This window comes from Myotis davidii, unplaced genomic scaffold, assembly GCF_000327345.1.
Source record: "Myotis davidii unplaced genomic scaffold, ASM32734v1 scaffold149, whole genome shotgun sequence".
NCBI classification, from domain to species: Eukaryota; Metazoa; Chordata; class Mammalia; order Chiroptera; family Vespertilionidae; genus Myotis; species Myotis davidii.
The window spans coordinates 5,113,008-5,126,618 of record NW_006352194.1 but is presented as its reverse complement, the minus strand read 5'-3'; the positions used below and the strand labels follow the sequence as shown (position 1 = coordinate 5,126,618).

General features: G+C 57.4%; 1 protein-coding gene across 1 annotated transcript in view; it reads right to left on the bottom strand.

Annotated features, from left to right (window-relative positions):
- HSPG2 (heparan sulfate proteoglycan 2) overlaps positions 1–13,611 on the bottom strand; it is a 110,871-nt gene that overhangs the window by 22,664 nt on the left and 74,596 nt on the right. The window contains 23 exon segments of the mRNA XM_006777662.2: positions 5–193; positions 305–408; positions 701–750; positions 752–790; positions 903–981; positions 1,082–1,157; positions 2,876–2,932; positions 3,024–3,146; positions 3,241–3,412; positions 3,769–4,013; positions 4,295–4,516; positions 4,910–5,008; positions 5,537–5,645; positions 5,766–5,875; positions 6,005–6,104; positions 6,190–6,334; positions 7,033–7,144; positions 7,801–7,917; positions 7,998–8,145; positions 8,343–8,452; positions 9,125–9,391; positions 10,370–10,467; positions 11,000–11,204. Of these exon segments, the coding sequence (XP_006777725.2) occupies positions 21–193; positions 305–408; positions 701–750; positions 752–790; positions 903–981; positions 1,082–1,157; positions 2,876–2,932; positions 3,024–3,146; positions 3,241–3,412; positions 3,769–4,013; positions 4,295–4,516; positions 4,910–5,008; positions 5,537–5,645; positions 5,766–5,875; positions 6,005–6,104; positions 6,190–6,334; positions 7,033–7,144; positions 7,801–7,917; positions 7,998–8,145; positions 8,343–8,452; positions 9,125–9,391; positions 10,370–10,467; positions 11,000–11,204 (2,960 nt within the window). The 3' untranslated portion in view covers positions 5–20.

Genomic DNA, 13,611 nt, shown 5'->3' with positions numbered 1-13,611 from the left:
CCTGGTGGGCAGGCAGCTGCCTATGAGGGGCAGGGCCGCGTGTTGGCCCCCTCCTGGGCGTTGTGCTGCAGGTCCAGGGGCTGTGGGGGCAGGGCGCCCGGCCCGGCCGAGTGCAGCACCAGGTTCCTGAGACAGCCCATGATGCCCGAGGAGAACCTGCCCCCGGTCAGTGTGGCCACGTTGGGGGCTCCGCCTGTGGGGGAGAGGACAGGACCTGTCAGCTCCAGGGGCCCCAGGGGAGAGGGGGCGTGTGCTGGACTCTGCAGGAGCCCTTCTGGCACCGAGACCCCAGCCCAGGACTCACCGACATAGATGCTGCCCTTGGTGTTGACGGCCACATTCGGGCCTGGGGACTGGCCGCTGACCAGCTCCTCACCGTCCACCTGGATGGAGCCCCTCCGGCCCTCTCTGTGGGAGCGGGACTGGGTCAGGCCTCCGAGCTTCCTGACCCAAAGAGCCCCTCCCATTTCCACACACTCCAGAAGTCCGCACCCAAAGTCCTTCCCTCCCCCCAGATAAGAGACCTGCACCCCCAGCTTCCTAGCACCCACCAGGTTTCACCCGTAGGTGCTTCCCCCCATGTCCTGCCCTGAAGTCTGTGCTTCAAGCTGTCTCCCCAGAGCCCACCGCCTGCCTCCGAAGCATGGTGGGCCCCTTCCCCAGTGTCGGGAGGCGGGGGGGTGGGGGGGGGCTCCCTTACCGCAGCGCCGTCACCCGATGCCACTCGCCGTCATTGATGGGGTCCTCAGAGACTGATGAAGTCCTTCCCTTGGCTGGCCTCTCCCATCTCCTGCCAGGGAAGCACAGGGTGTCTGGGGTCCCCCGCCTGGAGAGCTGAGGCCCCTGACGGTGTGGCCTCCGCCTTTTTCTTTCCCACTGCCCTGCCGGACGCCCACACTCACCATGCCCTGCCAGAGCAGGAGGCCGCTGGCTGTGCTGGTCCGAACTTCCAGCTGGATGGTCTCAGGCACCCTGGGCAGGCTGGGGGGGGGGGGCAGGGTAGGTGGACAGGATAGGGGGCTGAAGTCCCAGGTTCCCACTCCCCTCCCCGGGCTCACAGGCTTCCCAACACCCGTCTCACCTCCTGGGGAAGACGTAGCTGGGCAGGGCTAGGAAGCCACCATCGTCGAAATAGGCTCCATACTGTCCTGGGGCATCTGTGGGAGAAAGGGGGATATGGGACAGCTGCTCACCTGCTCGGGGTGTCCACTGGCATCGGGTGCTCTGACCCGACCTCCACCCGTCATGTCGGACCGGGGGGCTCTGAACCTGCAGGCCCTGGAGACCCGGGGGGCGTGGACGGAATTCAGGGGCCTGTGGACTTGGATAGAAAACACTAGGGTTCCATGTTCACTGTGGTCTCACTGGATTTAGCAGTTTCTCTAGTTATGCACGCAGGCAACAAAGGAAAGGAGCAGCAGGAGGGCCTGTGACTTCCTCACCAATAGATTTCTTTTCGAGTTGCAGTAGGTGCAACTATCTCAGAACGCTGTGTACGCTTATTGAACTGGGTTAGCTGTTAGGACCAGCACTAGATCTTGTTGTTTAATGTGTTGATGAAGCAGCACATAGGTTACAGTTGAGAAAATTTAAAACATTTTGATCATCTTATTTCAGTGTAATTGGTTTCCTATTTTTGTGATTGTTGATTTTAATACATTTTTATTGATTTCAGAGAGGAAGGGAGAGGGGGAGAGAGAGAGAGAAACATCAATGATGGAAGAGAATCACTGACCAGCTGCCTCCTGTACATACACTATCGGGGACTGAACCCCCATCCCAGGCATGCGCCCTGACTGGGAATAAAACCGTGACCTCCTGGTTCATAGGTTGATGCACAACCACTGAGCCACGCCAGCCTGGCTGCATTTTTTTTTTTTAACAGTCAATAGGTCCATCCCTAGTTGCTAAGTCCTTTTCCTGGTTTTAGCTCTGAAAGTCCCACAGCTCAAGAAACCCCCCAGCCCTCGGGAAACTGCGACAGTTGGTCACCTAAGTCCATGGCACCTGAAAGATCCAGAACCTTTGTGTTCCTTCCATCTCCCAGATGGGAAGCCAGGCTCAGGGGTGAGTAACTTGCCCAGGAAGTAGGAAGTCTGGATGGCAACCTGGACCTTTTGGCTCTAACATCCATACTGTGCGCACCTCCAACATCCCAGCCCTACCTGCTCAGACCCATCCCACAGGCCAGTGCTGGCCCCTGTGGGCCTGGCAGCTGCAAGGGTTGGGGATACTTGGCCACCCTCCACCAAATGATGAGGAGAACAGCTAACATTTACTGAGCACCTACTATGTGCCAATCACTGTGCAGGGAGTTTCACATCCAGCTGTAAACATAATTTCATTGAACTGGATCCTTATAATAATCCCATGACTTACATATGATATTCATAAAAGCTAACATCATATATCCACCAGGTACCAGGTGTTGTTCTAAGCATTTTAAAGACTTTCAATAATTTTACTCTCACAATATTTTATCCAAAGCCTTGTGGAAGGATGTTACTTCTCTCCATTATACACATGAGGAAACAGGCACAGAGAGTTTAAGTGACCCACTCAAAGTCACACAGCCAGGCAGGCTGGTCAGAGTCTACGCTCTGACCCACGACACCACCACCTATCTCAGTAGTGATAAGTGAGATAATGTCTATAAAGCAGCTAGCACAGTGCCTGTGAATGTTCAAGATGGTAGGACCCAGCTCTGTGTGGCTTTCTTTGCTCTTGTTTAGTTTACTTGTGCCCAGCGAGCCTCTCACATGGACCTGTTCTGTTTAGAGCCAGGATTAAAGGTATGGGGTAACTGGACAGGGAGCTGAGAGACCCGAATCCAATTAGGAGACAAGTCCACTCAGCTTCTCTGGAAAGTACGTACCATTGCCCCCACTGCCTTCAAGATGCCAGTCGGATTCCGCGGTGCCATGTCTAGAGCCTATGGAGAAAGGCAGGGTCCCATCAGTGGGCACAGACGCTGTCCCGCCCCAGAGCTCCGAAAAGGGATGAAGAGATGCTGGGGCAGTTACCTTGTTGGCAGCGGGGGCCAGAGAAGCCGGGGGGACAGAGGCAGTGGGTGCCCTGGCAGGTGCCCCCATGCAGACAGGGCTCACGGAGCTGGCAGGGGTTCTCCTCATGCTCGCAGAGGTCTCCTGCGGGTCATGGCAGAGGTGAGTGGCACGAGCTGGAGTTGCTGCTGACCACCCCACGCCCCTCCCTCTCCCAGGGCCTGGGCAGCTCACACACCTTTGAAGCCATCTCGACACAGACACTGAAACTCAAACTCGCCAGCAGGAAAGCACGTGGCGCCGTTCTGGCAAGGCTGGCGCTCACACGGGGAGCTGTCATAGCACTGCCCGACGCCCCGGCTGCCCAGGAAGCTGTAGGTGAGGTCTAGCCGCTTTCCATTCACTGACACCTGTGGGCATAGGGACACTGAAGGACTCGGGCCACACAGGAGGTGGGGCATTGGTGTACCAGCAGAGAGAATGCAGTGGAGAGGTAGCTGGGAACCCAAGCTGGAATTTGAGTGGAACAGGGGACTGTAGGGTAGGGAAGGGAGAAACAGGAGCACCTACTGTGTGCCATCAACACCCATCAGTACAGTCAATCCTCAGAACAACCCTTCAAATGAGGTGTAATTACCCCATTTTACAGAGGAGGAAACTGAGGCTCACAGGTGAAGCTTCTGGTCCCAAGGGCCTTAGCTAGCTGCAGGTGGGGGAGTCTGGTTTGCACCCCTCCCCTCCTTGTCCTCTGGAAGCTGCTCCTCACCTCGCCCAGGCAGCCACGGAAGGGAGTGCTAATGTTGGTGGCCGGGGACAGCTGCACCGAGGGCTCCACGCCACCGAGGTAGAGGAGGGTGTGCAGGTTGAGGCCTTGGCTCTTGCCCGGGGAGGAGCGCAGCACGGGGCGTCCGCCGTCCACCCGCAGGCTGCCGTCCTTGTTGAGGCGCTCGGCAGACACACGGTGCCAGCGGTCCAGGGCCAGTGGCTCTGGGCTCCTCAGAACAGCCAGCCCTAGGGAGGATGCCGGGAGGGCTGACACACGGACGGCCCCCTGCCCTGCCCTGCCCACCCCACACAGGGACAGGGAACTCCCATCAGCCTCCTGGTGTTCCATGGGAGCCTGAGAGGTCTAGGGACTTGAAGTCACACACACAGAAGGAATGTGAAGGAGCAGGGAACTCCAATTGGTCTGACTTCTGAATTCATTCCTCTGAGCCTCCTCAGGGCAGGCAGCCAAGGGGGCACAGAGCGTGGCCCCTGGAGCCCATCTGCACTTGGTGTCCGGTGCTCACCTGACCCCAACTCGTAGCGGAACTCCAGGTGGCCGCCAACCATCGCCAGGGACACGAAGTCCTCCACAGGCTCGCGCTTGCCCCCGCTGAACAGCAGGAGTCCGTTGGGTGCCAGTGGCTTGAACTCAATGTCCAGGCGTAGCTCGTGGTGCATGTTGGTGAGGGCGGGCAGCACCAGATAGGAGCCAGTGCCCGACATGGAGGGCGTGGTCACGGTCACACCTGCAGCAGCCTCAGCTCAGCCAGGGGCAGTGGGGACACCAGGGTCCCGGGAGGGGTTCCATTCCTCAGCCTTACTCTGGGATCCCTGCCCACCTCACTCTCTAGTCCCAGAGGCTGGAGATCAGTGAGGCAACCGCTGTGGCTGCACAGAAACTCCTGGCCCACCCGCATGCAGACCAGGCTGGAAGGATCCCTAGTAAGAGGGGCAGTCCCATTGCGGGCCTCTCACATAAGGGATTGGGACTGGGCAGAAGCTAGGCCAGGTGACTTTGAGGCCCTCTGGCTCTGGCATCATTTTACCATTCTAGGACCCATCATGGCCTCAGGGCCCCTGCCCAGCTTCCCCGATCCTTACTGGGATCCCTGGGGGGTCTCAGGCTGGGCTCTACTCACCTTCCTCACACCTGGGCCCGGAGCGGCCCAGGTGACAGCGGCAGTTGTAGCCTCGGCCGTCGGGCCTGTTCACACAGGTAGCGTCGGGCCCACAGGCCTCTGGAGGACACACAGGCCACGAGAAGGACATTGAGGGTATAGTCCTGATGCCAAAGCCTTACCTACTGCATCCCAGGGGCCTTGGCTATCTAGGGCTTGGCCAGACTGAGGAGGGGGAATGGATTAGAGTAAGGGCCAGAGGAGGCTGGGCAGCGGGACTGCATGACGGGAAGTTAATGAGGACTCTGTCTGTGGTGTTCTTGAAAGACTGTACCTGGACAATGGTATGGGGACAGCTAATGGGGTGAGTGCCTTGGTAATGGATGGGAAGGTGGTAATTACCTGGGTTGCAGGTTGGGAGAGAGGTGAGTACCTGGGCATCATAATGGGGGTAGGTACTTGGGTAGCAGAGATGGGAGGCAGGGGAGTGTTAGGTGGCAGTGATAGAGGTCAGTATTTAGGAGTGCTAAGTACTTGGGTAAGAGTGACAGCGTGTGTTAAGTACATGTAGCAGCTGGGGTACAGGTGGATATGAGGGGTACAGGCAAGTTCCCCAGGGTGACAGTGATCGGGGGGGTGGGTCCGCACCTGGGTGGCAGTGCAGGGCCTGGGAGTGCTCACAGCGGCTCCCGGTGAAGCCAGCTGGGCAGATGCACAGGTAGCTGCTGCTCTCCGAGTCCTGGCACCAGCCCCCATTCTGTAAGGCACCCCAAAACATCAGGCCAAGAATATTGGCCCTCCTGCTCCCCACAGGGCTCTGCCACAGCTGAGGGCAGTGGCCAGGGGCAGCCAGAAGGCATGTGAGGTGTGGGGTTACCTGGCAAGGCTGGTCCCGACAGGTGGGGCAGTGGGAGATGCCATGCGCTGTGAGGTTGAGGTCATGGAAGACAATCTCCTCGCCCTGGATTTGTAACTCTCGGACACAGCCTGGGGGGGTGGGCAGGTGGATGAACAAAGGTGGGGGTGCTCATCCCAACCACACTTCGCAGGGCCCTCCCAGGCTCCGAGGGGCGTTGGAAAGGCTTGGGCAGGGCGGGAGATGGGGAGGGAGCTCACCTATGAAGCCGCTGCTCAGCCCCGCCTTGGGGATGGCGCCATAGTCAGGGTAGCCGCCCAGGTAGAGCTCCTCATTCAGATCCAGGCCCTGGAACTTGCCCTGGGGAGTGGGAAGGTCAGGAGTGGCAGTAGGCCGGGTGGAGGTGGGGCTGGGGCTGGGAGTACAGGGATGGGCTGGGTCTCACCTGGGAGGTCCCGTTGACTGAGGCCAGGCCGCCTACAATCAGGGAGCCCTGGGTGAGGCTGCGCAGCAGGGTCACGGTGTGGAACCGGCCCAGCACCAGCGGTGTGGGGTGGCGGATGGTGGCCATGCCTGAGCCGGCGTCAAACCTACTCCATGGGGCAGGGCCAGGGCAAGAGAGGGAGGATGTCTGGCTGGTAAGAAGGGCTGGGCAGGGGGGACAGCCTGGGCAAAGGTGACATCACCATTTCCCGCAGTCCTGCTCCAGTTCCTGTCCCTGCCTTGTGGCCCACCCCGTTACCCACTCCCAGCTTGCCCCATCCCTGTGCCTTCCCTAGCTCTTCTCTTCCCCCACACCCCTGCCCTGGGAACTTATCCAGAGTAGCCCCCAGGGTTCTGGTTGCCCGGTTCTGAGGCCCTGCAGCCTAGCACCTGGCCTCACTGTTCCTCTGAGATCACCTTGTTTCTTCCCATCTTTGTTTACGGCTGGTCTTCCCCAACTAGACTCTACATTCCCACAAGTGCCCAGCACATAGCAGGTGCTCAACAAGTAACTGTTGAATGAACGAATGAATGAATGAATCCTGGACTGCAGCAGTGCCAGCAACTAAGGATGCACTTAGCATCACTGAGTATTTCTGTGCAAGTCTCAGGCTGCCTCGTCCCCCACCTGGGGGCATGCTGTGCCTACTCCAGCAGATCGGGTGGTCGCCGAGGGTAATGGCCGCATCTCCTTCCTCCAGAACCTCCATGTATAACTCAGCCCAGGGGTGTATGTCTGACTAAAGCCCTACAGTCGAGTCCCTAGCCCCTCCGCCCCTGTAAATGGGGAGGGGGAGAGTCTCACCGGAACTCAGGCCTCCCACCCACGAGGCCGAAGGAGATGAAGTCGGGCAGCCTGTTGGCTAAGTTGGAGGAGCTGCCTGGGATCCGCTTCTGCCCATTGTACAGCAGCATCCCTGGGGGAGCACAGGTATGTAAGGGACTCCCAGCCAGTTACGGGCTCCCCGTCTGCCCAGCCCAAGAATGAACCACCCACGCTTGCGAGCCCTCCACTCTAACAGCTGTCCCTCCCCTGGGACACCCCACACAGCCAGAGCCTCCCCACTACCTCAGGATGTGCCCTAACAGAAGGCCTTGCTGACGGCTGCTAGGCAGACACTGAATTGGCTTCACTCACACTGTAGGGTCTACCTGAACGAGGTGACGGAGGCAGAACTCACCCGAGTAGAGGAGGAGGCCTGGACAGTGAAAGTCAGAGACCCGCAAGAGGTGGGAGGAGACAGATGAGAGAGAAGAGAGGAGGAAAGGGTGAGAGATGGGAGAAGGAGGGAAGACGGAGCAGAGATAAGAATAGGAAGATGGGACAGGAGGGCTGGGTGTCGATGCACCGATGGCAGAGGGACCATGGGGAGACTTAGATGAGAGATGTCATGGAGGTGGGGATGGAGAAGAGAGGAGGCGCGAGAGAGGACCCAGAGGGGAGGCCTGGCAGGCCTGGGGACGCCAGGACAGGGGAGGGCTGAGGGAGGTGAGGAGGACTGGGGGCTACCAGGGCTCATAACATGACGGCAGTTACACCAGGCCCCCCCAAATCAGCTTCTCTCCTGCTCACCATCAGCTGAGTCAGGTCGGAAGGTGATCTTGATCTCAAACTTTCTGTAGGCATCCTTGATGGTGGGCAGTGGCAGGAAGGAGTGGGGGGTCTGCGTGAAGTAGGGCACCACCCGCTCTGTTGGCAGAGAGCAGAGTTAGAGACGATGCCCATCAGGCAGTAGGCAGGGCCCTGCTATCCCGGGGGTACTGTCTTACCTGGTACCTGCAGGTCGGCGAAGGCTTTGACCTTGCCCTGGCGGTTAGTGGCAGTGCAGACGTAGGTGCCTGCGTCCTGGGGCTGAACTGAGGGCAGCAGCAGCATGTTGTTCTCCACGCGGCTGCCGGGTGGCAGGTTCCCATCCAGCTGCAAACACACCCACACGTTGGACCCTGGCCTTAGCCTGCACCTCCATAGGGCCCGTCTCCCATGTCTGCCTCAGGCCCATCCTCAAACCCTGAGCACTCTGGGCCAGGCCTGGGCCAGATCCTGGGGGCACTGAATGGTGAAGACCCGGTCGCTGACCCTCAGGCATGCTCATTGGTCCCCTGCCAGGCCTTTACCTTGCTCCAGCTGATGTCAGGAGTAGGGTAGCCAGAGGCCACGCAGGGGAAGGCGGCTGCAGAACCAGCAGGCACACGGACCTCTGGGGGTGTTGAGATCTGGGGCAAGGCTAAGAGGGAGGAAGGAGATAGAGGCCATGAACGGGATGACAGCCATTGTTGGTGAGCCTAGCCTACGCCCTGACGTGTTCATTCCTGGTTGCACAGGTGGAACTGGGCAGAGGCAGGGCCCAGGAACAGGTCCATTTGACTCCACAGCCCGAGATTCTTCAACACACCTGGGCAGAAAATGGTGCAGTCCTTTGGGGACCTGAGAAGGGGTAGGTACTAGGGCAGTGTGGGTCAGGAAGTTAGGGGGCAGGGCATAGGGTTTGGGGTGAAAAGGAATTGCCTTTGAAGAAAGCACAGATTTGTGCCTACTCTGCATCCACGGCCCTTGTTTTATTCTCTGTTATGTCTGTTTGGTGTTTACAGGCCTCAGCCCTCAGACTGGGCTGTAGGTCTCCCTTATCAGAACAGATGCTACAGTAGGTAGGACTACATATCCATTTTCCTTGAATGCCCCTGGGGGTAGCCTTCCTGCAAGTCCCAGCCTGGTCCAGAGGAACACTCACATTTATCCCCTGCTGCCACCACTCGTATGAAACCTGCTTCTTAAATACACAAAATTGAAACTTCCCAGGAGAGTGAAAGGAAGAGTCAAGCAGGCAAGGCTGGAGACGGCAGCATGAGATACCCCTGCCACACTCTCCAGTGCCCACGGAGTCCCTGCTGGCCCTCACCTTGGACGAGCAGCAGCACGTGGGACTGGGTGGTGCCGGCGGCGTTGGTAGCGGTGCAGCGGTACTGTCCAGCGTCGGCCAACTCTACGCGGGCAATCCTGACGATGCCTCCGCTCTGCATGATGCCAGGCCGCAGGCGTCCTCCAACTTTGCTCCATGTCACTTGAGGCTTGGGGTCACCCATGGCCAGGCACTCGAACTCCACAGCATGGCCGACCACCACGGTCTGCACGGAGGTCCGGATGTTGATGAGCACCGAGGGCAGGGCTGGGGAGGAGGAGGCAAAGGCATGAGGCCACCCTGCTGCAGGCCTGGCCTGAGGGTGCGGGAAAGGTGAGCACTGGAGCCCTATGCCAGTGGTTCTCAACCTTCCTAAGGCCGCGACCCTTTAATACAGTTCCCCATGTTGTGGTGACCCCCAATTTCGTTGTTACAAATTGAACATAATTAAAGGATAGTGGTTAATCACAAAAACAATATGTAATTATATATGTATTTTCTGATGGTCTTTTTTTAATTTTATTTTTATTGTTTAAAGTATTACAAAGAGTATTACATATGTCTCCTCCGCCCCCCCTTGATATTCCTCTGGCCTCCCTTACCCCCTTTTCCGATGGTCTTAGGCGACCCCTGTGAAAGGGTTGTTCGACCCCCACGACCCACAGGTTGAGAACCGCTGCCCTAGGCATTCATTCATTTCTTCATTCACTTTTCAAAAAATATATATATTTTATTGATTTTTTACAGAGAGGAAGGGAGAGGGATAGAGAGTTAGAAACATGGATGAGAGAGAAACATCGATCAGCTGCCTCCTGCACAGCCCCTACTGGGGATGTGCCTGCAACCAAGGTACATGCCCTTGACCAGAATGAAACCTGGGACCCTTCAGTCCACAGGCCCACGCTCTATCCACTGAGGCAAACCAGCTAGGGCCTTCATTCACTTTTTGAAGCATTCACTCATTAACACACTCGCTATTTGCTCTTTTGTTTATTCCTTACTCACTTGTGTATCCAATGTTATTCTTCATGGTTTGTCTGAGCACCCACTCACTCCACCCATCTCCCTTCTTCCTTCTTCCCTTGCAGTATTTGTCAACCCTGTTCCTCTATGCCAGACACAAGCACACTACAATCGGATCATCTCTTCATTCATAACATTTAAGGGGCTTCCTGGGGAACACAGTCCCTTTGTTCCTCATCTCTGTCCCCTGCTCTTGGCAGAGGCCTGACGCCACCATCTTACCTTGGACAACTAGCTGGGCACTGGCCTGGGCCTGTCCCCATGGTCCATAAGCCTGGCAAATATATGTCCCTTGGCAGCTCTGGTCCAAGTTCTGGATTCTGTAAAGAAAAAAATAGTAAGTCATCAGTGAATAAAAGCAATTGGTGAGAATGCTTTGCAATTGCATGGGAGTTCAAAGCCACCCAAGATCAGCACAGTGTCACTTCCAGTTGCCCAGGCAAACCATGTGAGGTGGGCAGGGTGGCAGGCAGGGTGGCAACATCACACTCATTTTGGATTAACACCTTATGGTTTAGAACTCAAGATAAAAGTTACCGATTTGCAGAGCTGCAACCTAGATCATGTGTCTATATCTGGCCACAGAGCCTGTTCTCTTTCCTCAATATAATAACACGAATATGGGCCACTCTTCCATATGCTAAGCACTGTGTCAAGTGCTTTATTTTAGATCATTTCATGTTGATCTCATAACCCACTGTACAGCTGAGAACACTGAGGTCAGAGAGGTGAAGTGACTTTCCCAAGGACATTGTTTTACGTGGAGCCCCAAGAAGGCAGGTATTCTAACAGCCTCACTGTACACCTGGGGCCGGGGTGCCCAAGTTCAGTCCTGCCCCCATCCCCACTCACCGGAGCACCCCATCCTGCACACTGTGGCCAGGAGGCAGCTGGCCCCCTTCCTTGACCCAGCGGAGCTGGGTGTCTCGGTCGTTAGGCACAGCACAATGGAACTCCACACTGGCCCCTATGCTCTTGGTCTCCAGCTGAGGCGTGACCTGAACGGTATGTGTGGATCCTGCTGGGATGGGGGTGGCAGGGAGCGAGCCGGAGGAGCCTGTGGAGACATGTATGAGGGTGTGTGTGTGTGTGTGTATGTGTGTGTATGTGTATGTGTATGTGTATGTGTATGTGTATGTGTATGTGTATGTGTATGTGTATGTGTGAGACCCCTGACGCCTCCCCAGGACCCAGGGAGCCCCATCCTAAAATCGAGGGAATATTCTTCTCCCGGTAGCTTCTCTGACCAGAGAAAAAAGACCTTTCATTGGCACATTCATTCCTTTGCTCGCTCAGGCAGTCACCCAGTCAACCCATATAAGAGCCTGTGAGGCACTGGGCTCTCTGCTTCCACAAGCTCTCGTCTCTCCTAAGAGGATCCATGGTCACGGTGAAGGCGTGGGTCCTCCAGCAGGGGATGGATGGCCGGGTAGGTGCAGATACACATTATCACCATTTACTAAGTGCCTACTGTGTGCCACCGGCTCCATGTATGTGTATCTCTCTTAGCCTATGTGCTGGCATTGTTCTCTCTACTTTACAGACAAAGAAACTGAGGTAGGAGACAACCTGGCCATGTCTGACCACCAAGTGACCGAGCTGCCCACTGAACCCAGGCTCGTTGTAGCCCAGGCTCTAGTAGACCAATGGGCTACATGCTTTTCCACTTCTAGAATGTGGGGCCCAACAGCACTTGTTGGTCTGATGTAACTGATGGAGGAGACCATGGAGAATGGATTCTTTGGAGATCCACAGGAACCCTGGGCACGCCAGGGGCACGCGCTGCCCTGTCACACATGCATGGTCAGCAACGCCAGCATTTACGGAGCCTGTTCTGGGTCCTGTGGTGGACAAGCCCGGGGCTGCTGAAATGACGGAGCCCAGGCCCTACCCTGAGCGTCCCGTCTGGTAGGTGACGTCCGGAGGACTTAGGTAGACAGCCCTCGGCCATGTGGGGCCCCCGGGGTCACGTTGCCCGTGTCCAGAGGTGACGTCCAGAGGACTTAGGTAGACAGCCCTCGGCCGTGCGAGGTCAATGGCAGTGGAGGGACGCAGCCATGACAGCCGGAGGTGCTGAGAACTCAGTGATGGGGTCTTCAAGCTTTGGAGAACAGGGGGAAGGAGGGGTTTCCAAGTAGGGTAATGGAGGGAGGTCCTGTGTCCTAAGCGGGGGTCCCAGGTGCCAGCTGCTGGGTAAGGAAAGGGCCTGGAGGAAAGCTGACCCATTCTGCCCAGCCTGAGCTAGGTCGCTCACCTTGAACGTGTACCAGGGTGAAGGCCTCCGCCGAGCCCACCCTGTTGGTGACCTGACAGCGGTAGCGGCCTGAGTCCTCGGGAGCCACAGACTCAAAGTGTAGCATCTCGTTCCTGGCCGTCGCCCTCCCGGGGAGGCTACCACCCACGCGGCTCCACTGGAAGGTGAGTGGGGGCGTCCCATGAGCCAGGCACTGGAGCTGCACCGCCTCCCCTGCCCTCACCGAAGTGTGCTCCGGGTCTGTGGTGGCGTACGGTGGGCCTGGGGAAAGGGGACAGAGAGGTGAGGAGAGGGGAAGAGCAGAGGTCAGATGGGAGCAGGAGACTTGCCAAAGAACCAAGGACACTGAATGGTGAGCCCCAAGGACTGGGGATAAGGGAACCAAAGGTCCCAGGAGGGAATGTGGGCTTTAGGCTTACTCTCCACATGCAGGAGGATGGTGGCCTCCGCATGTCCGGCAGGGCTGGTGGCGTTGCAGATGTACTGGCCCGAGTCCTGCTGGGCTACCCGGGGGATGATCAGTGTGTCACCTTCCAGCTTGTGCTGCCAGGGCAGTGGGGAGCGCAGCTTAGACCAGTGGATGGTGGGCTTCGGGCTGCCTGTGAAGCAGAGTAGAAGGTAGCAGAGGTCACTGGGCTACCTCAGGGTCCAGCTGGGAGTCGGGATGGTGAGGAAAAGACCTGAGTGGTCCTGCCCCTTCACGGGAGGCACTAAGTGGGCACCTCAGCCATCACTAGGAGATGCAGCAGCATGACACCATCTTCAGATTTCTTGTGTCTAAAATTCAAGCCCCAGGCACCACTGCTCTGCCTGCCCCATGTGCCAGCCCCCGTCCACACCTGTGGCTGAGCAGCGCAGGGTGGCCGTGTGTCCGGCTTCCACAGTCAACTCAACTTCTTCAACCTGGACCTGTGGGGCCCCCGGGGTCACGTTGCCCGTGTCCACAATCACCTCCACCCGCTTCTGTGCCGTGCCCAGTGCGTTCTGAGCGAGGCATACATAGGTGCCCGCATCTGATGGTTCTGATGAAATAATCTGGAAGAAAGCAAGGAGGCTGGTCATGTGGGCACTGAGGGGACCTTGGCATCAGCCCCCACCCTGCTTTGGCTTTACCTCTTTCCTCTACCCTTCCTTTTGTTTTCAGCTTTCCTATTTGACCGGCTGCTTGAGAGCTAACACTCAAGACATCCTATTGGTCTGTCTATCCATT